Consider the following 27,876-nt stretch of genomic DNA (forward strand, 5'->3'; position numbering starts at 1 on the left):
CTTTGTTTTAAGGCTGCAGAACGGCGCGGCTGCCCCGGGACTTACCGCGGGCTTCGCAGCTACAGCAAGAACCTCCGCGCAGCTCCGTGCACGGCAGTACCCAAGTCCGAGTGAAGCTCCAACGGCCCCGCCGCGCGTCTTTTATATAGAGCGCAAGCCGGCGCCCCATTGGCCGTTATTTATAGCCCATTCATTCCATTGGGCCGCACGGCTGTGGGCGGGGTGGGCGCTGCGCCGCCGACCGGGCCCGCGCTTGCCGCCATTTTGCTCGGCGTCGGGGAGGTTGGTTGTGGGTGGAGGGAGCCCTCCCGGAGCGCTCTCGCGGCGCTGAGGCGGCCCCGGCTCCGTCCGTTACTGCGAGCGTGAGGGCAGGAGTCCATGTCCTGGGCCATCGGCCAAAGGGTGGCACCGCACACCAGCGTGGCCGGTTGCAGGCTTCACACCTTTGCCAGCAGCTTGGTCGAAGGTTCAAACGGGTCTGACAATGCATGATCCCAAAATAAGGGTTATGTAGTGTGCGGGTTGGCCGTGCTGTAAGCTTTGTGAATGGCAAGTGCCCCCGAGCTGGCAGAAAGCCCTGAGGCGGCTGCGGATGTGGCGAGCAAGCCCTGGCAGCCTGGTTGTGCAGAGGGAGGACCTGCACCTCGCCTCCAGCACCTGTGAAACCGTGGGCTCGTTTTACAGTTTAATTTGAAAGGAAGCAGGGTGATTGTGTAAATCGCAGTGAATCCTCTGCTCTTGTCATGTGCCAAAAAAAAAAAAAAAAAGAAAGAAAAAAGCTTCAGCTTTTATTGGAAAGAGGGTGATTTCCTGCTAAAGACAGGCACAGGAACTCTGGGATCTGACCCATCTAAAGCTCACCTGAAATTCACAATAATAGTGACTTCCACGGGTCTTTTTGTTAGGAATGAGCAGGTTTGTTCCAAAGCTAAGATGCAGCTGAGAATCCTGCTGTTTGCAGAAAAAATATGTTAACAATGTGAATGAGTCTCTTGATTTGACTTTCACCTTTACATAATAATATCATTATCTTTCTCTGACGTGTTTGTCACAGCAGAACCCATGTTTATCCTCCTGTCCAAACAGAGTGTACTTATCCATGAGAGTGCAGATCTGAGTCCCAGAGCTGCTTTCCTTGACATGAGCTGTACATGTCAGGAGACATCACCTGAAACTTTCCCCACCACAATCCTTTCAGCACCATGACCAGTACCCTCACCCTAACAACAAGAAGCATGTGCACTTTACAGAACTGCTTAGGAGTTAAAAATAATAATAATGCACATATAGAGGAAATCATTGCAAAATAAAAAGCCTAGACTGCTTCAAATAAAAATGTGCTGTGTTTGGCTGTCATCCAGGTTTCCGAGCTATTCCAGGCCTGGTAGACTGAGATGCTGAGTATACAGATCTCCAGGAGAAATCAAGGGCTCAGCATCTGTGCAAGTCCAGTCTCTTAGCTTCCGGATCAAAGAACAAATCCTCTCTCTAGGTCTCCTCTGCACTTTTAACCTCACAAAATCTTCCCCTGCACACTAACAGTTTCACACAATGCTCATGCATCAGAATAGTGTAAATTGCAAATAATGAATGGCTAAACAAGTATTAAATGTTTGTAAGTGTAAAATTGTACCTAGAATCCTCAATAAATCACAATATAAATGTAATATTACTGGACTACCTCTGCTGCAAACAATAATGCAAAATAATTCTGATTGTGGATTTTTTTAATGTAAAACACAAGTATTTTATTCTTAATTTCAAGCAGAAATATACTAAAACCATTTTCTTACAATACAGCATATTTTTGTGGTGGTATTCTTGCCAAAAAGAAAAAAAAAGTGCCAATTAGGGTAGGTTGTGAAGGCTTCTTTTATCTTATTCCATAATCTTTTGCCACACAAAGCAACCAACTGTTCTGTAATTTAATTGTTCAGCAGATTTGTGGAGTCAAGGTCACCTCAAGATCCAAAATCCAAGGATCTGTTTCATTGGATACGCTCTTTTTCTCCCGGCCTTGCAGAACAGGGAATACCAGTCATGGTAAGCAGGTAGAAGTCTCAGTGTACCACCCATTACGGCACTTCCAACACAAAGACACACCTCTTCTTCACAGAACTTGGGTGACGTGGAAAGAGAATCAGGAACATAAAATCACTAAAAAATATCCAATTTACATGTTTGATAAACAATGCACCCTCTACCCCCCTTTTCTCACCACTATTTGACAAATTTCTAGCATGCAGTAAGTCAGAAGCGGCTGGGTTTTACTCAGACAGCATTTTAAGATTTGCTGAAAGCTGTGTGTAAATTGGATCCTATCTTTGTCACAGCATTCCATGCCAGCTTCCCTAGTGACTTAATTACAGATGCTGTGCTGTGTGTCAACAGCCTCTGATCACCCGCTTTATCTGCCTCATCTGCTGGGAAACACTTTCTTTGGATAAGCCTGTATGGCCTGTTAGACAGTGATAAAGGCACCAGTACTCATTTTTCATGCTGGGATGGTACTTTAGTGAATACTGATTTATATGCTACATTTCCAGTTGGAAAGGTGGGCTGATTACTCTAGAGATCTTTGCACTGAGCTTTAACAATGAGGAATTAAGGGAAGTTAATCATGGGCCATGCAGCTAACTTCCTAAGAGGCTTAATTATAAATGTTGTGTGGTGTACAAGTGCAAGAGGAGATGGGTGCTAGCTAGTGAACGTGTCTTCTGAAATTACTTGCGTGAACGTAATATGAACCTGAAGAATTAGGGGATAAACACCATCTTGGAAACAGAACAGTATTCCAAATTAGGGAACAGCAAGAGAAACTGGCTTGCTGTGAACAACTGAATTGTTTCCAATTCCTAATCTACAACTAAACACCACTTGAAAATTAAACATAACACTCATGTACCAGTAGATTAAAGAAATTGGCCATAGCTCCATCTGCTTAACTTGTCAAATGAAACTTCTCTTCCCATTTATCACATAAAATTTATTTGCTTAGTTATTATCCTTGGTGTATTTTTTCTCACTGCTTAAGCATTCTGTTGAAAATTACTGATTGTTTCCAGTGACCTCAGTGCCTGTGGAAATGAGGAGTTGCTGAGTGTCTCAATGTTGCACACAGTCAGGCCCATAGTGATCTGAACAGCAGCCCATCATGGGAAAGAAAGGACATGAGAACATAAACAATGACAAATATAACCAATGACACTAAAAATGACAAAAAATTAAACAAAGTGGGTGCAAATATAAAGGCACAGTAGAGCCATGACTGCCAGTCAGAAAAACAGCTGAGTAGGAGTTTGCAGTTTAAGAAACCTCTGAAACTGCATACATTATGTTTAGATTAGATGGAGAAGAGTTTCATAACTAACAAAGCCTACTGCAATTATGCTATGATCAGGTCAACACCATAACAAAAAATATGTTCTCACTGAAGGTAATGGGAAAAATATCCCTTATACTCGGTGGAACCACATTAATTTAAAAAATCTCAGATCATCATCTATACAGCTCTCTGTTATTGGGTTTGTGATTGTGAAAGGATGCCTTTTTCTCCATTATTGTGTATTACAGGTTACTGGTGAATGCAGCACAGTACAATGTGTTATCTGATTTAGCTGGGAACACTACCTGCACGTCCAGGGTGATTCACATGCTCTCTGCTATGCCCATACCGCTCCCATGCCAGGTGGCCTGGCTTGTTGTGAGCAGATGAGGCAATATTCTCCTCCTTTGCTCCTCCTTGCCTCCTGACTACAGCCCCCATAGCACCAGGGCAGGCAGGGCTCTCCACATAACTTCAATCCTAAACACGAGACAGAAGTAGGAGTTAGTACCATGCTGTTAGGGGGTTAGATAACAATTCTGCTGCTTCTGAGCCCACAGTGTGGTTTCTCCTGCAGCCTTATGAAACCCCTGTGAAGAGCTTGGTTGGCCTCGAGCTGCCTTTCCCTGAGGCTGCCTTGGGGGAAGGGCATGCAGAACTTTCTGGAAGCTGCTTACCTAGGCCCTAGAGGTAAGGCCCAGGTCTGCCAATGGCAAAGGCAGAGTCATTCCCTGGGGAATGGGCTTCAGACCTGCTGGCAGTGGCCCTCGAGATACTCCACATGTTCAACGGGTAATGAGAACCAAGTTCCCACTGGGGCTATCAGTCCCCATCACAGCTTTTCACGGTGACCCACTGGCACCCCTCAAGTTTCACTGTCAGGGCAGCTGCCCAAGGTAGGAGCACCCACCGGGGTGCCTGGGGGGCACTGCTGAAGGTGGTCAGTGACCGTCCCCACTCCTCAGGACCCAGCAAAGAGAGGATGAGGTGGGGGCGGTCAGCAGGGGACTGCAGGGAACAGATGCCTCGATGGGGCTGAAGGGATGGGGTGTGCTGAGGGGGGTGGATCTTCCATGGGACTGTGGGCATCACGGGCTGAGGGGAACGGACGCCTCATGAAGGCTGCAGGAGCTAGGTCTGACCGCGCTGGGCACAGGCGGCAGCGACTTCCCGGCTCCAGGCAGGGCTGACGGGGGCGGAGGCGGTGGGAGCGTCAGCAGCCTGCGACCGAGGCGGAAGGAGGCGCTGGGCGGGCTCCGCGTGTGAGGAGAGCCGGGCCGCGCCGGGCCGAGCCTGGGGAGGTAAACGGCTCGGGGCACGGGGAGAACCGGTGGCAACCGCGGGGACGTGGGGCGCTGGGGCGAGGGCGTTCCTCCCCGTGGAGCCGCCGCCCGGGGCCGTTACGGGTTAACGCTGTTCTCCCGCAGGCGAATGCCGCCTCTCACCCCTTCCCTGCCCAGTCCGTGCTTCTCACCTGCCCGCAGCTCAGGTTCCCGGGTCCGCTGGGACGGGCTGATGCTCTGCTGGGGTGCAGGAGCCGCATTACAGCCCTCGGGATACGGAAGAGGACTGAGGGGAGTCCTGGCACCGGGGTCAACTCCGAGAGGGGGCAGGGAGCGACTCCCCAGCCTGCGTGTGCCTGGGCGGGGAGGGGGCTGTGCCTGCCTCGGCTGCGGGAGGTTCCCCTGTCCCCGTGCCAAAGCAGCCAGGCTTCAGGACGGGGAAGGGGCACCCTGCCAGGTCCCTGTGGGAGCTGGTTAGGGAAGAGAGATGTGAGCCTGCGTTCTGATTGAAGGGAACACAGAATCGTGTTAGTGGTTTTATTTGTGAGGCTGCGAGGGATCGCCTGGGGCGTTTAGGTTGCTGCAGGCGTGGCAAGCCCAGAGAAAAGTCCTGACCCCGTGTCAGGGGGCACCGCCTCAGTTTCCAGGCACTGCCGTCCCCCCACCGCCTTTCCCCCTACGCCGTGTGGCAACAGCTGTGCTGTACCAATCCCTTGTGTGCTGCCCGGGGAAAAACAAAGCAGTGCGGGAGCCTCTGCACTGCCAAGGAATGGAAAATACTGGAAGTGGTTGTAGCTCACTGTGCTCCTTGACAAGGGGGCGATGCAAGGAAACTTCCAAAATTCTTCACAGATGCCAATTTTACCCCAAATATATGAACATAATGTGTCAGGTGAGGTCTGAGCTGGAGAGATGTGTCACTTGCGATGTCAGTGTGCACTGACATGGATGGATTTGCTGGACTTGATGATCTTAAATGTCCCTTCCAGCCTTGATGATTCTGTGATTCACTGCTGTGACTATTAGCTGTGGTAAGTGTAGTGGCTCAAAGGAAGGCAAGGAAGCTGGGAGCCAGTTGGTGTAATCAAAGGTAGAGGAATTCACTCGGGGTTCTTGCATGCTTGCTACAGGATTCTTTTGCACATGGGTGTAACTGCAGTAAATACTGTGAAAGAAATGGATTTCATTCCTTTCAAATGACACTTGTGAGAGCTGAAAACTGCACTGCATTACAAGTATCTGGAATGAGAGCTATGTGTCATTTATGAAAGATTAAAACATGAACATAATCACAAGGTGCAAGCTGTAAAAGACAGCATTTTTTCTATCTCATAAAGTCCTTTATGTATACATTTCTGAATTCATGGGGTGCCCTTCTTACTATTTCACCAGATGTCCAGACAAGCCTCTTCTCCCTTGGCATCTAAATACCTTATGCAATAAGCATGTCATAAACTTTGGAAGTTTCAGCCACAAGCATATCTGTTTATCAACCCCAGTGATTGCAGTGGAAAAATGATAAATCTAGCTTCTTAACACCAAATTGAGCTACATGGAGTTCCAGGCAGGAACCAGACTACAGACACCAGACTACACTTTGAGAACTGAAGGTTTTTAATTAAAATGATGAAGCAGGACCAGACTCTTAAACATTCAACAGAAAAGTGCTGGAATTCAGTAATTATTCTGAAACCAAAAGTAATGCTGCTTTTGATTCAGGTATGGTGTACCAGAAATCTGACTTTCAAAGCCTTTTGTCATAGGTTTTAATTTCTAACTTTGGGATCCCTATTACTTCGTTAAACAATTCTTGAATGAACTGATCAACCTGCAGCTTATACAGTTAGCTGCTTTATCTGAAAGGCAATGTCAGGTTTCATTTTAAGTCACCTTCTTATTTCTAGATTGTCTTCTAAAAGCCATCAAAATTTAATTGTCATTCTCTAAAACAGCTCTGAGACCATGGGGCTGAAGTGATTTGACTGTTGGCATTAGCTTGCAAATGGTTGTTTACATTTAGCTGGAGCAGAGATCACTTCCCAGACAGTTACTTTGCATCCCCCAATGGCAAATTAAAGGCCACAGTATTCTTTTTTTTCCCCACATGGTTAGTCAAGTTTATGCATAAATTCATGCATTTAGCCTATCTCTAAACGTTCATTTGGAAAACTTTCAAGTATACTTCTGCTAGTGGTCGTAATTGCTGGTGATTGAGGTCCAGGCAAGTAGCAGAATGTCTTTATTATGTTGTAAATCACCAAGAAATAAGCAAGAAGATGGGAATAGAAGTTACAATTTAATAATATGCTCTGAGTGCTCAGGAACTGTAATTGAACAGGGTGCTGAAATTGGTACTAACCTGCAGTAGCATTGTGGATCAGGCTGAGTAAATTATAATGTATTTCCTGATTTTTCTTTAATACGTACCATAAACCAAGAAATATGCTTCTTATTTTCAAATCTGTAGGATCCTTGCACTGATTGTAATTGGATCAAGGATACAGAGGAGGGCAGGTCCCTGAACTTCCTGGAGTTCTCTTGCTAGCATCTTATTTGTACACTGTGATTTTGTTCTGTATTGGAGGAAATAAAATTACTTGGTTTTATGTCTGTAGGTTCAGCTCCACTGTGGTCCTGTGAAACTTCCCTGACATATTTATTCTTCTCTAGGTGACAGTCATCAGCCAACTACAAGATTGTCACCATGAGTTTTGTTGAATATGGAGATACGATAAAGGATGGTGACACAGCTATTGTGTTCCTGGGCCATGAATCCATGTTTCCTGTGAAAGTCCAGCATGGCACTGTAACACAGACTAAGTATGGGGTCATCAGGCATTCCACAGACCTCATAGGCAAGAAGTATGGCTCCAAAGTGACCTGCAGTAAAGGAGGATGGGTGTTCATTCTTCATCCAACTCCAGAACTGTGGACCATGAATCTCCCACACAGGACACAGATCCTGTATTCCACTGACATCTCCTTAATCACCATGATGTTGGAACTGAAGCCAGGCTCCATAGTATGTGAATCAGGTAATCATTATGTTGAAATTCTTTATTAGGAACTAACACCAGCACTTTCATGAAAAAAAACAGGGTTTTCTTTATATTTTGCATAAAGTTGAACTTTTTTCCCACTGTGATACAGTTTTCTCTGCCCACATGTTGAAGAATTCTATGACGTGCACATGTTTTTTCAAAAATTGATGCTACCTCAGTGTGCAGCCTCATGTGTGTGGGTATACATCTGGTTAAATATATAAATGTTTTCATTTTCCTTTTCTAAGGGTTGTTAAGTACTTTAAAAATGTTTTTGAATACATTATTTAAATCAAGATTCAGACTTTGGATTTGCAGTTTCGGAGGATGTAGTTGAGATAACCTGGTGAAAGAGAGACTGGTGATAGGGTGTTGAACTAATGAGAGAAATAAATTGGCAGTATTTCTATCTGGTACCATGTAAGTACATACATTTTATTCTTCTCCTCCCAAGAGTAATCTACTTGTAGCACCACAACCTCATGCAAAATCACTGATTAAGTACAGCAGATGATGTGTTCATCACAGAGCTGTGTTTTATTTCTAAACTTGGTTTCATTTATTACAGCTATCATGATTTTGCTTAGTTTGGAAGTAAGGAGTGAAAATCAACATAAATGTTTTCTAGGTATAACTTACATACTCTATAAACATAGAGTTTATAATAATGTCTTCATAACTTTATTGCTATAGGCAGTATGAGGCTTGCTTGATTTGAGTGAATCTCTGTAATTTGGAGAAATAGAAACTGAGGTAGTTTGTCCTTGTTTTTTCTGGCTGTTTGAGCATTTTAATGGAGAAGTTTCATACACTTCCTGCTCAAGCATAGATATGGCAAAGGATCAGCATGACAGGACTGTGATGCACTATACTTTCTTGCATTTACCATTTCCTGTTCCCACTCATGCATAATTCTGGGCAGCTTTTCAGGCATAATGACCACTTTCCAACTCAACTGAAACACCACTTATCTCTGCACCCAGTTTCACCAGTTAAGAACCAGTCAGTGCATTTAGCTGGTTGCTGTACAGCAGTACTTGAAGCAGGCAAAGCCCTGTGCAGAAGCCTCTGATACTGTGAAAATAGTTGGGTCCTATGAGTTTGTAATTTGGTTTGTAGGACCTGCTATGTTTAGACAGGATGGGAAATATGAATTATTTGGGGGGTTGGGGGGAGAGATTTGAATTGCTCTCACTCGGACTAGTCAAATGTACAGAGCTGTACATAAAATATTTTCAATAATGTCAAAGGTGCCTAGAGAGGATGAAAATGTTTATTCTCTTGCTTATCTAAACAACTAAGAAGTGGAAACACTTGATGATGTCCAAAAATGTTGTGAGTCAACAGTCACAGCCACAAATCAATCCTTTTTGCTAAGGGGAAAGCGTCCCCAGGTTCATTTTAATGCCTGTACTGCTATTGTGTAGCAACTTCAGCTTTCCAGGGAAAGTGAACAGTTTTACAGCTGTAGTTAGCGCTTGTATTGCTTGCAAGGTTCACTGTTCACAAAGAAAGGAAAGAAGAAAGAATGCTGCAACAAATTCATCTGGCTAACCTTGGAAGCAAGAGACCTTACTGCAGATTTACACTGAATTAAAAACTTGTCAGGTATATACAACTGGAGCCTCCAGTGTGGTGATGTTGCCTGCTTTGATGCCATCCTAAATTCAATGGTATTTGGTTGTTCAAAATCATTAGCTCTAGATTAACCCTTTGTGGGCTAGACAGAACCAGCCCATTGGTGATTGGTAGAACCAAGACAGGAAATCCTGTCAGGTAAAACTTGAGTCTGCTTCCTGCTGGTGCCGAGTTTAGGTGAATTTTAAGCATTAATTAGCACAGAGGTCTGTCTTTTTTATTATTTGAACTTATGTACACAGTTGCTTTATGGACTAGCAAAGCAGGCTCTGTAAAAAAAAGCTGGGCTCTTTTCTTCTTGTCTTACTAACTCATCTGTAGAAGTATGTCATGTATTTAGCCATTGTAAACTGGCAGAATTTTGAATTAGTCTCCATTGAGAAGAAATGATTGAAAAAGCAAGGTGAAATAACCCTCCATATCGTGTTGAAATGCTGTGAATGAATAAATGGTCTTCTGCATGTGATTATAAAAATGGAATAGAATAACCAGAAGGATTAATTTTATGTCACTTTAATCACGTAGTTTAAATGATTAGTCATGATTTGTCCTAAAATATATAAACATATATATATAAAATACAGTTTTTACTATGTTTAATCGTCTTTATTATACACATGAAGAGCAAGCTTGTCAGCAGGACATACATAATTCAGATGACCCAGGCATTCTCTGTTGTGGAGGCTATAAGGAGACTCTGCATCTACCTGATGTTTCATGACAGAAGTGTAGGAATATGATCCTTTTTCTGTCTTCTGCTAATTTCTTATTTATAAAGGTATGTTGAGTTTTAAAATTGTTAGCACTGTTATTAGAGCTAAGATATTTCAAAAATATTGGTCCCTGCCCTGAGAAATTCCCCACTTGGATACAGTTTTTAACATCCCTATCTTTCCAAAATCATAACTCAAAATAACTGCTTAAATACCTGCTGTGAGTGGCCCAGTAGTATGAAAGTTTTATTCTTGTCAGGTAATTCTAATAATCCCATTTGTGTTTATTGTATATGTATATGCCTAGATAAAGGAAAAATCTAAATCTTTCTCTTTTGTCTCACCTCACTCTCCAGATCTAATCTTGATGTCAACTTCCCAGGCTAGACTCCCCCTAGCATAATAATTCTATTTTCCAGCTCATTTTGACGGGTTTACGTTTATTTTTGTTACTGTACTGGAACCAGTATGAAACCTTTCAAATACTTTTTCCAAACAAAATCCCCTTCTTTCTGGTCCCCACACATCAAGGCTTTTTTACTGTCCTCTCTCCATGGTGAGATGTAGAAGAGTGCCTGTCTTAATGGTACAGCATGTGAAACCTCATTTAACCTGATAAATCTCAGAAATATTTTGGCTTCAATGAAGGGTAGTATTTAGACAAAATGTAATTTAGTCAAAAGTACTTTAACCACCATCCCGGTGATCCTTCAGCATTCACAAAATCAGACTCACATGAGCAAAAACGTTAATTGGATTTTTTGTTTCCCTTCAGCTAAATCCCAAATTAAAAATTGCTAAACCCCATCCATTGCTACACAGAAATGGGTTTTCAAGCTCAGGGCCTGGATTTCTGAAGGCTGAGAGCGGTGTTCTTGGTTCTCATGGTTTCTCAGAGAAGGAGTAACAGGAGCTGCCACCCAGCCTTACACTAGAGCTTCTCAAAAACAATTATGAAATTTTCAAACTCACAGCCTGGGTATAGATTTTGTTAGAGTACACTCATAAAAAATTAATGAGGACTTAATGATTAATGGATACTTAATAAATGATTAAGAGTTTATTGTGGAGTCCCAGCAAATCATCTGTATGCTTATGACTCTTACGAAATGCTTATAGACTTTTTGACAAGTACTGCTCATGTCTTTACTACTTTTGTGTCATAAGTATATGTAAATTGTTTGCAGCTCTGTTTTTAGTGTAAAGTATGGGCCAAAGTTTGGAAGTATTAATTATATTTTGGAACGTACCCAAACTAATTATGTTGGTGTTTTATAATGTCTCCCTTATCTACCTCTTAGCAGCTGTTCAGGTTAGAGCGACAGAAGAATTAGAACCTGATCCTTGTATAGCACCTCTTGAAATATTAGAAAGGTCTCATTAGTACAAATGTCATAAACCACAGTATTCTCTTGCAATACCAAAGCACTGAACTGATGCTGGGGCCCCCAACAGAGGGGCAGTAAAGAAAGATGTGGATCTGTTGCAGCAAGTCCAGAGGAGGCCATGAAGATGAGCAGGGGACTGGAGCACTTTTCCTAAGGAGACTGGGATTTTTCAACCTGGAGAAGAGAAAGCTCCAGGGAGATCTTAGAGGACCTTCCAGTACTTAAAGGGGCTGCAAGAGAGCTGGGGAGAGGGAATTTTACAAGGGCATGGAGTGATAGGACAAGGGGTAATAGGTTTGAATGGGAAGAGGTGTTAGGAGGAAAGCCATTACTGTGAAGGTGCTGAAGCCCTGGCACAGATTCCCCAGAGAAGCTCTGGATGTCCCATCCCTGGAGGTGTTGAAGCCCAGACAGCAACCTGGTCTAGTGGAAAGGTGTCCCTGCCCCAGACAGGTGGGTTAGAACTAAAGAATCTTTAAATGTCTTTCGACCCAAACCATTCTGTGGGTCTGTGATGACTCTGTGAACCAAGCCTCTGACCACATGAGGCATCACTGTAATGTAGTCAGACTTGTGGCTGTCATGTAGCTGAGGAGGAATGCTGTTCATACCCTAAAGCATTTATTTCCAGACTTTCCGGACTCACTTTGATCTTGTAATTTCAGCTGACCACCAAGCACACTTCTCATGCAGCTCTAAACCTAACCATATTATGTCCATTCTGTAGAAGATTCCTTCCTAAAAAAATCAGACTTTTGAATCTATAAGGAAAATTTATTTCTTCACTTGAATCTCTAAGGAAAATTAATTCTTCATATTATTCTGTAGGCAGTGCCAGCCTTGGAAACTTCCCTACTATCCTTTCCTCAGCTCCTTGGTCTGGTCAGTGAGCAGTGGTCCTCTCTGACCTTCAGCCTATTGCCTAAAATGCCTGCTTCAGCATGGTGTCCATGACAGATAGGCAGTTAAGCTAATTTTCTGGGAAAAACTTGACTATAAAGTGAACTTTTTGATTCAGTGTTATCTCTTTCAGCCATCCATTCAACGCCTTGAAATTCTCTCCTTCCCTCTCTTCTTCCTCCTCTCTGTCCCTGCTCTTCCTGTGTCTTACCTCTGCTACCATGATTTGGACCCTTGGCTATCCTCACAGTAAGATATTTGGGTTAATTTCCATCAAATGCTTAATTTCTTTTCATGTATTCATTATAAGTCATTACACAGACTTATTATGTACAGTTAGCAGTCTTCGTCTGTTCAGTGTTTCTTGACAGATTTTAGCAGTGGAGTTGTTAGCTCTGTCTCAAGACTAATTTTCCCTTGGTTTTGAGGCTCCTTCCGTTCTCATGGCTGATTCATGACCTGTCTTAGTATTTGCTAGGGCTAAGTGGCGTAGCTAGGAGACAAATAGAGCAACAGTCATTGTTTTGTTATATTTACTCATTTCAGAATATCTTGGGTAGCCAGATTTTGCATCAGAAGCTTAAGTTCTACTAAAATGTTACTAGATATTTTAGAGACACGGTATTAAATAACACTTTGCATACTTTTCTCTTTTTGTGTTTCCAAGCAATATGAACCTTTTTATGCACTTAAGAGCTTATTCAGCTTTATTTCAAAATGCTTTTGCTTACACACAGCTGTAAACATCTATAGATCCTAAATGACAATTTGTAGCTCCTTTTTTAAAAAGAAGCCCCACAATGAGAAATTTCTAGGGAAGACAAGCCAAGCGATAGGCTGCAAAGAGAAAATGTAGTGGAACAAAGAATCAGGTCACTTATAACTATGGCATCGGTAGGATTTCAGGAGATTAGACAAATATCCTTTGCAATAAGGAAAGCAGACTAAACAGAAAACAGTGTAAAACGTACTTTGTATTTTGTATCAGCTAAGCGCTGTGCATGATGCTGTGGTGACACTCAGTCTTGGCAGTATTCTGTGCTGAAATAACATGCTTTATTTTTGAACAGCTCAGATATTGTACACTGCAACTTTTGAGGTGAGAAATTATTTTAACATGGACATTATTTCAAGATTGCTGAGGTGTGTGGGGGCTTCTCTGTGGAAACCCTGTCACTTGAATAAGCAGAGAGTGAAAAGAACAGATGTGTTGGAGGTCAGGGTAATCAAGAAGTTCAGCTGATCAATAGGTTGCATGTCTGCAAATTAGAAGGAAGTATCAGTAGGCACTGAGCTAGAGTTTTTTATATAGGTGTCCACTTGTTAGGACTGAAATCCTAAAACTGCAGTGTTCTGCTTGTTTTGGGAGAGGGGCAAAAACACGTCCCTAGAGCTTATACATATCAGAGAAGGAGAATGCTTGAGCCCAAGAAGAAGGAAAGGATACTACATCAGTGTGTAGGGCCATTAGCCACCTAAATTGTGGGTGTAACACGGGAGTTTAATTCCTGCCTTTGGCCTGGAGCCCATTCCTAGTTTACACTGTGCTGATCCCCTGCACAGTGCTGCCTCCTCAGATGCTGAGCTTTGAGTGTGGCATATTGGGGCCCCTGCGGTGTCTCATTAAATGCCTGCAATGCAGATGTCTGCTTTTTGACTAAGATGTTTGAGATCACAGAACAGTCAGTGTAAAAGAGAATCACATTTTCCAAGTGAAAATTAGCAATGATGTAAGTGCTCACCTAAGTGAGCTCTAAAGCAGTAGCTGTGCTGCTAAGGTTGTCTTCGGTACAGTTTGAATTGTTGTTGTTTTACCTCTGTTCTGTAGAGTTCATTCATGATTAAAACATGGTAGATAAGTGGGTATTGTCCTGTGGTGGAGAGAAAACAGTTTCTAAGGCTATTTATTGTGCAGGCTGTCAGAAAGGGACCATCCTGGTATAAAAATTATAAATCAGTTGTCTTACGTTCTGCTTTCTAGGTCATATCAGGAACACAAGCATTTCATTGCAGCTTTAGGAGAAAGAAAATCCACTGAAGTTATTCCAGTTCTGATCTTGTCTCTTCTGATACAAAATAGTAGTTTTGACTATCCAGTTTTGGTCATTTGTATACAGGTAATTCAGGTATGCTATTTCTGTTTGGTAGCATTCTAGTATGTCTACAGTAGTATTCCTTGAGTTTTGCTGCTGTCCTGACTTGTTCTGTATCATGCTGAGGATACCTTTCATTTCCCAAGGAAAAATGTACCTGACTAGAATTTACTCCAAACTGGTGCCTAAGACTCTTTGAGTCATATTTTGCTTTTTTACAGTAACAATTCTGAAATAAGGACAAAGAGAAATTGAGAAGGAGGACAGAAATGTTGAATGTTGTAGATTTGCAGGGAAGAAACTGAATATAAGCATTAATTTCCCCTTCTACAGCATCACAAAAACAGGGTTGAACTCCTGCCTTGTGTAGACAGTGCTGATTGGGCTTTAGGGCTTGTGGCAGATATGGACTCATGCCAGACTCTCATATTAATGGATCACATCAAATGTGCTGATCTATTGAGCACATGAGAGTTAAGGGTCATCATCATGTCACATGTCTGGGTTCAGAATATATTTTCAAGGAGAAATTACAATAGTGGGTGATTCATAACCATCTTGTTCCTTGTTTCCTGCAGTTTTGAGAGTGTTATCACAGAGAAGGCAGGCAGTATCTTCAGAAATACTTCCATTAATAATATTAATGTGATAGAATTTGATATGTTAAAATGTGATACATATGTATTGTTCTCATGTTTGTGGCAACCAGTCAACAATAAACAATAAACCAGTCAACAATAACCTGGCAACCTTGTTTAACAAAAGCTCTGTGAGTAATATGCCTGCAAGTGGTGACTTCCAGCATCTTGGTTTTAGTTCAGGGTTTGGCTTGGAGTGTTTGTGAATAAAAGAAGAGTTTTAGAAAAGAAGCCAAAAAATCTTAATGGGTTTTCCTATGGAGGAGATAAATATTATCTTCTGTGGTTTTATTAAGAGCAGACTTAAAAGGAAAGTGATTAAAAATGTAGAAGAATATGAACAAGGAAACTGGATACATGTGCAAGCTGCCTCCCTATTCTGCTTACAGCCCAGACCTGCTCACTCCTTTAGAGGAGTGCTCTCCCTTACCTCTCTCCTTTAGCAGAGAGATGCAGAAAGTGTGCAGCACTACGCATTTGAGGGGTAAACTAATTAAAGTCCCTCATTTTACAATAGTTCTCAGTGGTGTAATCCTCCCTTTTGGCTTGAAATGTAAAGAGTTTCAGTCTTTAATATCCTGTGAGCAACAGTTCCCTGCTTTTGTCATTAAAAACCTCTCAATGGAATGCTATTTCTTCGTTATGCACATATATTATTGAGTTTGCACAATCACTTGGCTGCTGTGCTACCATTACTCCTTTGACAAGGGAAAAGTTCAGTTTGACATTTAGAACCTTCCAGTGCTGTGACAGGGTGGTTTTTTGATGTATGCACATGTAGGTGTCTTTTGCTTTTTCTTTGTTTTATTTTAACAATACCTTGAATGCCTGTATTTTCACTTTATTAAATGCATGTAGTTAATGAATGTAAAAGTTTCTCTTCTCATGGACCTCTCTGAAGCCAGTGCTAAAATCTCTAGGTCATCTTTCCCTCTCTAATCTGCCCTGCTGAAGCTGCAGGGGGGGGGTTCCAGTCTGCCCGCTGGGGTCAGAGCCCTCTCAGAGGGAAGCAGAGGAGCAGTGCGATTCCACGGTGCAGCCGCTTGATCCGGTGGCAAACATGGGCCCTGAGCTCTGTTTACAGTCTGAATGTCTCCCCTTTCAGAGCTGTCAGATTAAATACAGTGCCACAGCAGTGTTCCTCCCCTTATGTGACTAGAGGGCAAGAACCTGGGATCTGCCAGTGAACTCAGACTTCCTGTATGATTATGGAAAATACTGCACCAATTAAGTGGCTGTACCAGCCCCTGTGCCCCCTAATTAATTTCCTTTCTACTTGTTTCTGAGCTATTGTACTTCAGATTTCTGTCCTTTATTAAGTTTTTTTAAGATTTTTGTTATCTGAAAGAACTTGCCTCAGGCTAAACAGTCATTGAAAATAGCTAGAAATAGATTTTATTTCTACAGGAGAAATAAATTCTGTGTTCTAAGCACAGAATTATGAATCAATAAACACAGATAATTTGGGGTTGCTGTGGGGTTTTGAATTTGGGAGGTTACTCTGTTGAATGCCACTTGAGTGACAAATTTGCAATGGGAATTGGTACACAGATGTTTTCTTAAGTGAAAATCTTAGTTATTAGTCATTCATCTATTTAATGTGCCAATGGATCATTTAAAGTAGGTTTCCTAAATTATCAAACTAAAACAAGGAAAAAAATCTTTGTCTTGTCAGTTCCTGTTTGAATGTGGTAATTGTAGTTACCTACAATTTTGTGATAGATTTTGTTAGACTAAGTTAAGCTTGTGTAGGTGTGTATGTGTATAAGTGACCTGTGAAAACAGGTGTTTGATCAATGTGCCTTCAAGGAGCCAAGAGGCCTTAGTTTTGGGTAATTCCAGTGGGAATTGAGGATGTCTCTTAAGAGATCTGTGCAAAAAAAACCCTGTATCCTGACAGCCATTTGTTTGCATGGATATTAATAGGATTTTCAAGCATGGACCCATGCCAACATATTTTCTTTGTTTAGTGAAGTATAAGGTTTTGAAAATCTGTTAAAATTTGCCTTAATATCTTTTCACCCTGGAAGAGTCTGACACTTTGAAAAAAACCTCTCTAGTTAATTTCCCTGAATTTTTCCTGTTGCATTTACTTCCTTGTGTTCTCCAGTGGCAGTTGTTAGAGCTATAGCTGACCTTTGGCATTACTTTTGTACTCCAGTGAGATAGGACAGATCCTGGATTTGCCTGAATTTTTAATGAATGCTTTGAGGAGCCAGAAGATTGTTTCCTAGGTCACCTAATCCCCTCCCCCCTTGTGAAGGAAGGACTGTTCTCTTTCAGGAGCTGAAACAGTAGTTTGTGTTCATTTGAGTTTTGAACAAGTGTTCCAAGCAGGAAGACTAATGCAGAAGACTTTAGTTCTGATGTTTGGCACTGACAAACTGAATTTCATGAGCTGTCTTTTCTAGGTACAGGCAGCGGGTCTCTCTCCCACGCTCTCATCCGGACAGTGGCTCCCACCGGGCACCTGTACACAGTGGAATTCCACCAACAGAGGGCTGAGAAGGCGCAGGAGGAGTTTCGGGAGCATGGGGTAGAGCACCTGGTCACAGTGACCAACCAGGATGTCTGCAAAAATGGCTTTGGGGTCTCAAACATTGCAGATGCTGTGTTCCTAGATATTCCATCTCCATGGGAAGCCATAGGACATGCAAAGTCAGCATTAAAAGCTGAAGGTAACTGCATTTTTCTCTTTCTGTTCAGGAAGTATTGTGCACATATCTCTGCCTTTGAGCCATACACTAGATGTGCTCCCTTACCTTGTGTGATCACTGTTCTCAAATGTCAGTCTCCAGGCATTTCTAAGGCTGTAAAACCTTCAAAAGGCATCTTCAATTTACAGTGGAAGATTTGAAAGAAGAACAGTTTTTTCCTGCCAGCAGGTGAATCTGCTACAGTTAGCATGGGCAGTTTAAAAAAACTCCTTTGAACCATTCTCAAGTGCATTTTGCTAGATCTGAGGTGTGTGGGAAGCAGAAGTAACAATAAATGCTGAAAACTAATTTCTTTGGCAATTCAGTGGAAAGGTGTTTGTATAAAAGGTGTTCAGCCTCAGTTCACACCAATCATTGCAGATTTGTACCTATTTAACAGAGCACCCCAACGGTAATGTTAAAAAATATGTGGTTACACTTATACATGCTTGCCAGTTTATGTCCTAAATCTTTGTAGCTGGAGCTAGTGAGGAGTTTGCCATTGGATGCAGTGAGAATGGAACATAAAGGATGTTCTAGCATATGCCAGTTACTCTGGGATTGTGGCAGCAAGTGAGAACTGATGTTGAGGTTTTGCACAGATTTCATCACTTTATTATATCTCTTTTCCCTATTGAAAAATAAGCTTCAGTGAATAAATAATTCTTTTATCCTGGAATAAGTTTTCCTCTAATTAATGTCATAATAGTGTGGACCTGAATTAACTTTTGCTTCCTTCTGCAAAAGTGGCTTCTCTAATCAAGAGAGCATGGAGTGCTGAGCAGTGTCCATGCTGGGACATGAGTTTAAAAAAAACTTGGTTATGTTCCAAGGCCCAGTTCTTTATTAAAAATATATAATCACAGGCTGGGGTTCAAGTGGATTGCTAAGTCTTCTTGAAATCACAAGATTTAAGCTTGTTCTTAAAGGTCACTGAGTGTGCACTGCCTTGCTGAGTCAGGACCAGCCCTGCTGTTAGGCTACTTCAGCTACTACTGAAAATTTTCTAGAAAGCTTTGTGATACACTTTCTTTAAAATGTGAATAAATAGAGTGAGCCCTGTTAACACTCTGTACCTGCAGTGGTTACAGCTCAATTTGTAGCAGCTTTCCAGTGTGTCCTGGGGGGGGGGAAATCACTGCACTGTACAATGCCCTTCCCATGCTCAAATTATCTAATCTAGTGAGCACAACACTCAGCTGACTTCCCAGCTTAGAAGGCGCTGCATTGCGCAGTCCAATTTGAATTATTTAAGTGGTGCATGCTTAGAATACTAAGCAGGGCTGCTTGAACCGTTCCAAGTTTTGAATCCTTGTCTCACTCCAGCATTTGAAATCCTCGAAAATGTATTATAGTCCCAAACCAGCCATACCATCTGGCTATGCTTTTCTGTGCTATGCTACAAGGTTACATCTGCTTAGGCAATATAAATAAGACTTCAAAATCGACATTTTTTGTGTTTGTGAAGTGGCATCATTCACTTTATGAACCACTCAAAAAGTGAAGTTGGTGATCCTTGCTGCAGTTTTTGCTGCAACCAGCCACCCATGTCTGAGATCTGGTGCTGGTCTAAGGCTTCTCTTTTGGGCAACTTGATACCTGACTGACTGGGGGCATTTTTAAAATTTGGCTATTTTGCATATAAACAAAACCTGTTTTGCATATAAAAAATAATTGATTGTTGTAGTAATATGCAAAAACTTACACACTTTTCTGTTTTATTCTGAGTCATGTGGGTAGTTTTGTTGTGGTGTTTTTACTGCTGTTAAATATAAAATACGGCAGAAGGTTATCTGTAACTGCTTCCTTTTCCCTACCACAGGCAGATAATTTAGTAGTGCTCCTTTGTTTTGTTTTCAAAGAGTTAAAGTTCTTCTGCAGTACAGCCTGTGCACATTCTGTTGTTATTCAACCCCATTCCAAGGGTCCCTGTAGTGATAAAGCATCACTGCAGGAAATGAATTCCACTCCTTTCTGTCCACGCCCTCTCTCTCAGATCTGGACAGGGTCACATTTGAACCATTCACACTGTGGGTTTTGGTGTGATGTGCCATGCAACAGCTAGTAGTAATTTAGTCCCTAAAGTCTTAAGGTATTTTGAATTAAATCAGAACTAAGCAAATTCAACAATACAGCATTAGCCACTCTCTTCCTTAAAACCACAATACTTGTAATAGAGAGTTCAGCTGAGACAATATGGGAGAGTTCTCAACCTTAACAAAACCTTATCAGATCAGTGTTTTCTCTCCTACTTGAGCTCAAGGTCCTGAATAGTTGCAGCTCCTCGTAGGCTGAGTGTTAATGATCCTCTTTACAGAGTACAATTATCACTCACATTATGCCTTCCAGTATGCTGTAAATACACTACTTAGAGCAGCTTGGTCTTCCATTTAAAGCACTGCCAACCTGTGAAGAGCTGTTAAGAATGAAATGGCACAGTAGGTTTGTGACTAGAACGTTCTTGTTCTCTGGTGATGCTCTCCACCGTGGTTCAGGTTTGCATCTCAGCTGCATCCTTTTGTGCTGATGTCACCAGTCACACTTTCAGCAGAAAAGCTGCTTGTAGCATCTCTGAGGCACTGCTGCACTGCAGAACTTCCTTTCATTTCCAGACCTGCACTGTTTTTCTTCTGCAGCATCTGCTGATTAATGCTTTTCTGTAGTCATAGCTGCTGTTCCCAATATCTGACCATGATGGTTTTTGCAAAGTTGACGTTAACCCCTTCAGGCTAAACTTATAAAAATTAGGAAAATGAGAAAATTGTGAGGTAACAAAAATATCCTGAATATTCTACAGTTCTTAAATGCCCTGAAACTTTTGACTCACAGTCATTTCACAGCTGAATACTGTAGTGCTTTGAATATAATTCTGCACCCACCTACTCTGCTCTCATAAATACTGTCTATTTCTTCCAAGGCTGTGGAAGATGAGGGAGAAACCCACTGGTACAATAATTTTCATACAGATTTTAAATTTTCAGGTAGGGGGATGGAAAATTACAGCCGTGTATTAGGTTGGATTAGCCTCTTGCATTTTAAGTTGCTCCTTGTGGTGTTTAACAGTCTGAGTCACAAAATTATTAAAACCACCTCTCTTTTATTTCCTTTCTTTCTTTAAAGATTTTACTCTTAAATTCAGATTTTTTTCATTCTCTTTGGAGCATTGTAAAGCTCCTAAATTATGAGTTTGTCAAATTTTGATCCTTGAAATAACACCTAAATCAGGTAATATGGTGCTGTCAATTCTCCCCAGAAAACTCTGCAAGTAAAGTTGGCTTTGAACGTCTCCCTGTTTGGGCCTCTGCACTTCCATGTCCATGTAGGAAGCCTCACTCATTATTTTTCTTGAGCTCCAGAAGTTGTTCATGGTTCCAGTTTTAAACCACCCAGGTGTGGCTTTGAGGAGCAGCTTCTGTCCCTCACAATGTGAAGTACATGGACTACTAATTCATCCCTAGCTTGGGTCTGTCAGGGCTTGGCAGGTCAGGTGCACACAGTGGGCCTGGCCTGAAGCACAAGTGATTCTTTCATGTGTAGGGTGTCCAGCAGAAGGATTCCTGCATCAGAATCCTCACTGTGGGAGGCCAGCCAAAGCTACTGGCTTTTACACAGTTGGAAGGAAGCAGTTTGAGATTAAAGGATCCTTTAAGAAAGTTGTTAGGTTTTCTTCCCTAGTATTGATCCAACTGATTTTTTAATTTCTTTGTTACATGCTTTTACCAGTCCATAATAATGAGCAGGAATAAATTTGTTTTGAATGATGCGCCTACAAGTGCAGAGGTTAAAGTCACAGTTGCAGAAAATCACATCAAGCTCCTATTAATGAGCTGGCAAGTGATTGGGAGAAAATTCTCTTTTCTGAATCAAGAAACATCCTTTAATTTCTTCCAACAGCCAAATCCTCTAATTTCACTTGTCAGGGAAGCTACATCAAATCGCCCACAAGCACACGCACTTAAAGGACATTCTGTCCCCTTTTGCAGAGACAATATTTTTAGTGTCCTACTAGCATAGAGTAAATGCCACAGTGATGCTGCTCAGTGACTCTCCTGCCTCACCCCTACACAATGATAATGCCTGTGTGTTTTTTTTCTTTCTTGAGATCTTTGTAACGTAACCTTCCAAATATGACAATGCACTGAAGTCCCAAAACCAAGCTGTGTTCTTCTGCCAGAGGTAAAAATGCTGTGTTGTATTCTTTATGTCACAGGATCATTCGAAAATTTCTGGCCCTTTTCCCTAAAACTTAATGGTGCTGCACTACATGTGCATCATCTGAGTAATACTGGGATGATGAAAGAACCTGTCAGAGCACTTGTGACACATACAATAACCTACAAAAATAATTTCTTGGGCATGTTTTCTGTATCTTAAATACGCACTGGAATTCTTGTCAATTGGTAGCATTGATACTTTCCACACTTGAAACCTAATGCACTTATTAGATAAACAGAACTGGTAGAGATGTTAGTCCTTGCTCAGACAAACCAGAAACAAAATTCTTTGTTGGAGTTGCACAGGAACATTCTGGCAACTTTCGAGGCACTGGCCTCTTGTAGATATGCAATGGTGTGTCCTCAATTACCAATTAGATACAGTCTATTGAAATGTACGGTCCCATGTGGCTGAAAATCTTCTATTTCCCTCTTCCCTTAAGCTCACTTTTCTGATCATCCCAGTCTGAATTGTACTTCTGTTTTCATCTCCTCTCTACCCTGTTGTTGGTTGCAGTGACTGCCAGGACTGTGTGGGCTTGTTCCAGGCTATGGATTCAGGACATTTAACCTCTTCATTAAATGCTTCAAACTAACTTGGTGCCTTTAAAACTGAAGGCAGAAAAAAAACTTAAGTCTTTCATAGAGTCTCATTATTCTCTTCTCCTCAACTGTAGCACTTGTCAGATGCATTATACATGAATAAACACATTTTTAGACAGCTCTTCAGATCAAAAAGCTCGCACAGCTTCCCAATGTGAACAGGATTAATCTCTCATAATTACTATATCAATTTATGATGACACACAGATCTCATTAACCAAATTTAGGAACGGTAGCTTTCCTAAAAGGAGACCTCTGAAAGAGCTCAAACCCAATTTGTACAAAAAAGTTTCCATTCAGATGTTTTTCACTGCTCTCTAGTCTAGTCCACCCCTTTGTGAGCAATGTGCCCCAGAGAGGAGAAGAGAGCGAGGGAGTTCATGTCTTTTCTTCACTAAGGAATCCTTGGCATGGCAAGACAAAGTAATGCATATTCAAGTCCTTTAAGGCCTAAAAGCCTCTTGGTGTCTAAAGGACAAGAGGGCTCTCACAGAGTCTGAGAACTGTGAATGCTGAAATCTAGATTTATATCTGTTTGGTGATTGTGACAGAAGGGGTGTTGCCTAGCTGGTAGTCCAGCTGGGTACAGAGGGCAGCCCACAGTGTGCAGAATTCAGAAGCATCAGCTCTGTTAAAGATGAAAGTGTCTCTGCTCCTGGGTCAAATGAACATGTCCTTCTGAGTGCTGGTCTTCTACTTTTTTTTTTTTTTCTGCTGGTCTAAACACACCATAGGAATTGAAACTTAACAAATGTTTCTATTTTAGACAGCCTCTCGCAGTCTGGAACTGCAGTTTCATTTTTGCCTTCAGCCTTCTGCTAACTGTAGCTTTCCAGTCTTTGCTCCTAATATCTGCTTAATCAAATAATTCCAGCCTGTAACTGCAAGTCAGATCTGGCCTGCCTCACGGTACAGGAAAAATGAGAGGGGAGGGACCCTCCTCTCACTTGTTAGGATCGGTAAGATCAGATGCTTGATGGGTTTTCTTCTAAGCCATTTGTAGGTATGTTTATTTGGGAGGGATGTATACAAATAATGAGAACAATAGGCATGAAAGGGGAAAACAAAATCGACAGAACTATTAAAACCCATTGGATGGCCTCAGTTAGATGGAATACCAGCAGTTCACTGTTTTCTCATCTTTCACACCTGAGAAATTTCCAGCAGTGCAGGAAGTAGAGTTATTTTTTGTGCTTGCCCTCTGGATATTTGCTACTGCAAGCAGGAGCTTTCTTCCTTACCAAACAGCTTGAAAGCCTGTTTTCTGTAACCCTGCTTCCCCCAGCAGTTGTGAGGAGGCAGCCTGATAAATCTTCACCAAGTTTGGTGTTGATGTGCTGTGCTCAGCTGACCAGCCCCAGGCAAGAGGAAGGGTGCTCTGCCTTTAATTGAAGGCTTGACAAGAACCGTAGGTGGCTTTGCTGCTTGTATGGCAACAGCTGTGTGCAGGCTTTGAGTTTTTGACTGTAAATCCAGAGCATGTGAATTCAAAAGCCTAAACATATTTTCAAACCCTTAGAGTCAGAATAAATAAGAACAGACTTACTGTAAATGAAAATATATTTCTATTTATTTATTGCAATATAAAACCTCAAAACCAAAAAGCCTGAATGAAGTAGTAGTCTCTGGTCTCTCGGCAGATTCTTGCTTTGCAGACAAAGAGTTATTGTTAACTGACATTTAGTTAAGTCAGACATTTGTTCAGTTCCCTACACAATAAGAATATAAATTCTTTCTTTGTAACATGCATGCATCATAGTAGCTTTCTAATTATGTAACAGAATTTTTTTCCTGAGCTTTTCTGTTTTACATCTGCAAGCATGGTAGAAGTGTGTAAGTTCTTTGGCCAGAAAGGATTACCTGTCAGATTCAGGAACACTTTGGTAATGCTGGCCATCCTGATGAACATACAAATCTAATTTCATGGGAGTTAATGGACTGGGTGTGCAATTAAATCAGCATCAACAGACTTGGTTCATAAAGACACATACCAGCGTTAATTTTGCAGGTGATTATTAGATTTGGGGTTTAATTGTCACTCCAGGGAATTACTTGTCCAGGGTACTTTGTTCTGAAGATTCATGATAAGAACCCCTTGGTGCTGAGACTTTATTTGAGGACTAAAATTAAATCCTACTTAGCGTATGGTGGATTAATGGTTGTGGAAAGTGTTCTTCCCCAGGCAGTACCCAGCACATCATTGCTGCACAGTAACTAGAGTGCTACAGTGACGCTTTCAGACCTGATGCTTTCTTTTTTTAGAGATCTGACTTTAGAAACGAAATGGGAAAAAAAAAAGGGGAGTTTGAGATAAAGCAGGCTTCATGTAGTTCCAGCATTGCCTCTATTTTTAGCAGGATGCTTTGCTCTGGCTTGCATGGGTTCTTTAACTACTTAGATGGCTGGTATTGGAAGGTTTGACTGGAGTCCAGAAGAAGATTGGGAAGGAATGCAAATCAGGTCAGCAGGCATTTTCATCTAATTGTGATAAATGAAACAATAGCTGAAGCTGCATTGCCCAGTGTTCCTTCCTCCTGCACAAAAGCTTTTCAGGAAGGGCAGTTTCCCTGGGGACACTGTGTCCTGGGTGAAAGCACATGCCCTGGCTTTATGGCAGACAGTGTCCTTATAATTCTTTGATCTGATTTGGCTGTGGCTTTTCAGAGTAAATCTGAATCGTTCTATTCTCAGCTGTTAAGGTGACATTGTAGCACTTAGAAAGGTGTAGGGGGCCTATTAATACTCTCTACTAAGAATCAAAAATCAGAACTGTGCACAGACAAGGAGACAAGTATTGGTTTGTCACTTAGAAGTTCTGTCCTAGAGTTTTACAGCATTTACTGTAAGCCTGCACAATATGATACCCAGTAAACTTCAATGCTCAGGAGACATGCTAGTCAGCTTGACTAAAAGGGTGAAGCCTTAACAGCACTCCATCTATGGCCTGGAGAGATGCCTTTATTCTGTCCATGCATACCATCGTTCTCAACTAAACACAGCTGCTTTTGTCAGGGGCGTGTGCACACGCGCTGGGGCTCCAGCGCTGTGCAGCGTGTGGAGAATGACTTCTGGCTTTGTGTACATGCCAGCTGCAGTTTGGTGCCTCAGTCCAGAACAGTGGAGAGTGATTCCAAAAGAGTCACTGCTTTAAAGGGATCAACCTTAACAGTTTTGCTGTGAACAAATGTCGAGGGCAACATTAGATGTGGAAGATGAATGAAGTTGCTGTTCTCGTTTATTTAAAGGGTCTGAAGCATCCTGTAGAGTTGTCCGTGTTTGATTTTGTGCTGACACTATAAACCAACAAAGTTGCCTTGTGAAGATTTTCTTGAAGAATGTTTTCACTTTGTCTGTATAATAGTAATTCTATGGGCATCTGGGAGAATTTGAAAAAAGATGGGAAGAGCTTCATTTTGGCTTTTGCTCTCTTTTCCACTACCTGTCTTATTTTGCAGGCGGCCGCATCTGCTCTTTCTCCCCCTGCATTGAACAAGTTCAAAGAACCTGCCTAGCGATGGAAGAATATGGTTTTACAGAGATTAACACCTTGGAAATTCTGCTCCGAGTCTACAATGTAAGGACAATTAGTTTGCAAATCCCTGACCTTGGAAAAGCAGCTGAGGATAATTCTAGCACTGGCTTTGACAGCAGCAAGCCATCAGACCAAGGTAGCCCGTGTGCTAATCTGCAGCAAGGGACTGTGCAGTTCAAGAGTGGCGTGCCACTGAGGGAGGTGGTTGGGCACACTGGGTACCTGACCTTTGCCACCAAGAGCCTGGTGTAGTACATGCCCAGTTTGTGCAGTCTGGAGTGGAGTTTGTGTACATTCTGTTTTCATGGCTCTTTTTTGTATGGCATCCAAAGTTTTACTTGTCAGGGAATTCCATATATAGTCAGATTTGGTTGGAATATGCTTTGTTTAAATAGCACACAAGCATTAAGCAGGGCAGCATCAAGGGAATGTTGAAACTCCGGAATGGTGCTCCACTTGCTGTCAAAAAGAAGATAAATTAATAGCAAATGGCCATTCACTGGAATGTGCAGAATTAAGATCTCATAAGAAAGCAAAACAAACAACAGACAAATTACAGAGAAGTTGGAGTTTTTCCTCCTTTTTTTTTTTCGAATTGCTTTCCCAGGTTTGTGTTTTTATTTTTTCCTAGCACTACTTGACACTATTTCTTGAACTTCTGTAGTGTCTGTGTTGCTCTGAAGAATGTGAAAGTGCCTACTTCCTCCATTTTAGATAAGAAAGTTCCAAGATTATAGGGTTGCCAGCACAACTGTTCACAGAATCAGTGTTTCCTTGAAATGGTGTTCCAGAGGATTATTGGCAGCACTCAGGAACACAACCTCTTACTCCATTCCAGGCTGGCATCTGCAAATCATTTTAACTACACAGAGGTCAAAGAAGTGTGGTAATTGTTGGATTTAATTTAGATTGGTATATTGTGATCATCAGTTTGTAGTAGAAATTTGAACCTGGATCCATACAGTCATGTTCTAATGGAACAACCACTTGCATAGTTGATGAATTCACTGTGAAAATTAACTGAACAGCTGGCTAATATTATCTGAGCACCTCTTTGTAAGTGGTGTGGATGAGGTTCCAGTTGTTTGGTGGTTTATTTCCATTATGGTGTATTGTTTTCCTGCAGCTGAATGACAGAAAGATTGCTTTTGGCAGGATTTCTGTTTCCAAATTACATCAATAATGCAAACTTAGTAAAATCCTCAACCAGCCTTATTAATTAAGTTTTCAGATCATTTACTCTTTGGTCTTCCATATAGAGCTGGTGGGTGTGATGAACTATTTGAATGCTGGATTACATTTTGTATTTATAGATTAAAATAATAATGAAAGTTTATTAAGTTCCTTCTTTTTTTATTTCATTTTTAATAGTAAGTTCACAAATATTCCTATTCCAGCCACTGGTGCTGCCACTCAAAGCATTTAGCTGTGCCTTGCATTCGGTACCTGAGCATATTGATTCCTGTGCAAGAGAAACAGCCATTCATAAACTGCTGCTTGAACATTTAACCTAATATCCCTCCCCCATTCTTGACAAAAATAAACAAAGCTAAGCTTTTAACGTGTTTCAGCAGAACGCTAATCCATAACGGTTTAAAGAGAGCTCAGCCGATCACGACTGCAAAGATAAACTGTTGAGCAGATTAAAGGCAGAAAGCAATTCTGTTCAGCTAAATCAGTTATGTAAGTTGGCCTACAACTGCAGCATTTCCCCAGAAATTATGGAAAGGTTCCCTTTCTGCTGCTGTTCATGTTCTCCAGGCTGTGCAGTAAGGTGATGACTGTATGGGGGGTTTGGTGGCTGTGTTAGAA

General features: G+C 41.7%; 2 protein-coding genes and 1 long non-coding RNA gene across 5 annotated transcripts in view; 1 reads left to right on the forward strand and 2 right to left on the reverse strand.

Moving 5' to 3' along the window:
- Positions 1-149, reverse strand: part of CKB (creatine kinase B) — a 9,590-nt gene extending 9,441 nt beyond the window's left edge. Inside the window, exon 1 of one of the 2 annotated variants that reach the window (XM_015630643.1) lies at positions 46-149. The gene's annotated coding sequence lies outside the window, so the exon portion shown is untranslated. The remainder of the gene's footprint in view (positions 1-45) is intronic. The other variant, XM_015630644.1, reaches the window with a different exon arrangement.
- Positions 150-2,131: 1,982 nt separating this feature from the next.
- On the reverse strand, positions 2,132-5,207 carry LOC107205777. Its single transcript, XR_001522121.3, has 3 exons — positions 4,800-5,207; positions 3,631-3,805; positions 2,132-3,137 (listed from the first exon to the last, which is right to left on the reverse strand). It is a non-coding gene; the product is annotated as an uncharacterized LOC107205777 (long non-coding RNA).
- TRMT61A (tRNA methyltransferase 61A) lies at positions 4,506-27,400 on the forward strand. 2 transcript variants are annotated; one of them, XM_015630647.1, is made up of 4 exons: positions 4,506-4,626; positions 7,279-7,643; positions 17,431-17,697; positions 25,988-27,400. In XM_015630647.1, exons 2-4 carry the CDS (start codon positions 7,313-7,315, stop codon positions 26,314-26,316), a joined length of 927 nt encoding a protein of 308 aa, XP_015486133.1. In that variant the 5' UTR covers positions 4,506-4,626; positions 7,279-7,312; the 3' UTR covers positions 26,317-27,400. The 2 variants fall into 2 exon arrangements, with proteins under 2 accessions (XP_015486133.1, XP_015486134.1); XM_015630648.3 differs by lacking the exon at positions 4,506-4,626 and adding an exon at positions 6,307-6,327.
- The last annotated feature ends 476 nt before the right edge of the window (positions 27,401-27,876 follow it).

The sequence above is a fragment of the Parus major genome, chromosome 5 (assembly GCF_001522545.3).
Source record: "Parus major isolate Abel chromosome 5, Parus_major1.1, whole genome shotgun sequence".
NCBI lineage: Eukaryota > Metazoa > Chordata > Aves > Passeriformes > Paridae > Parus > Parus major.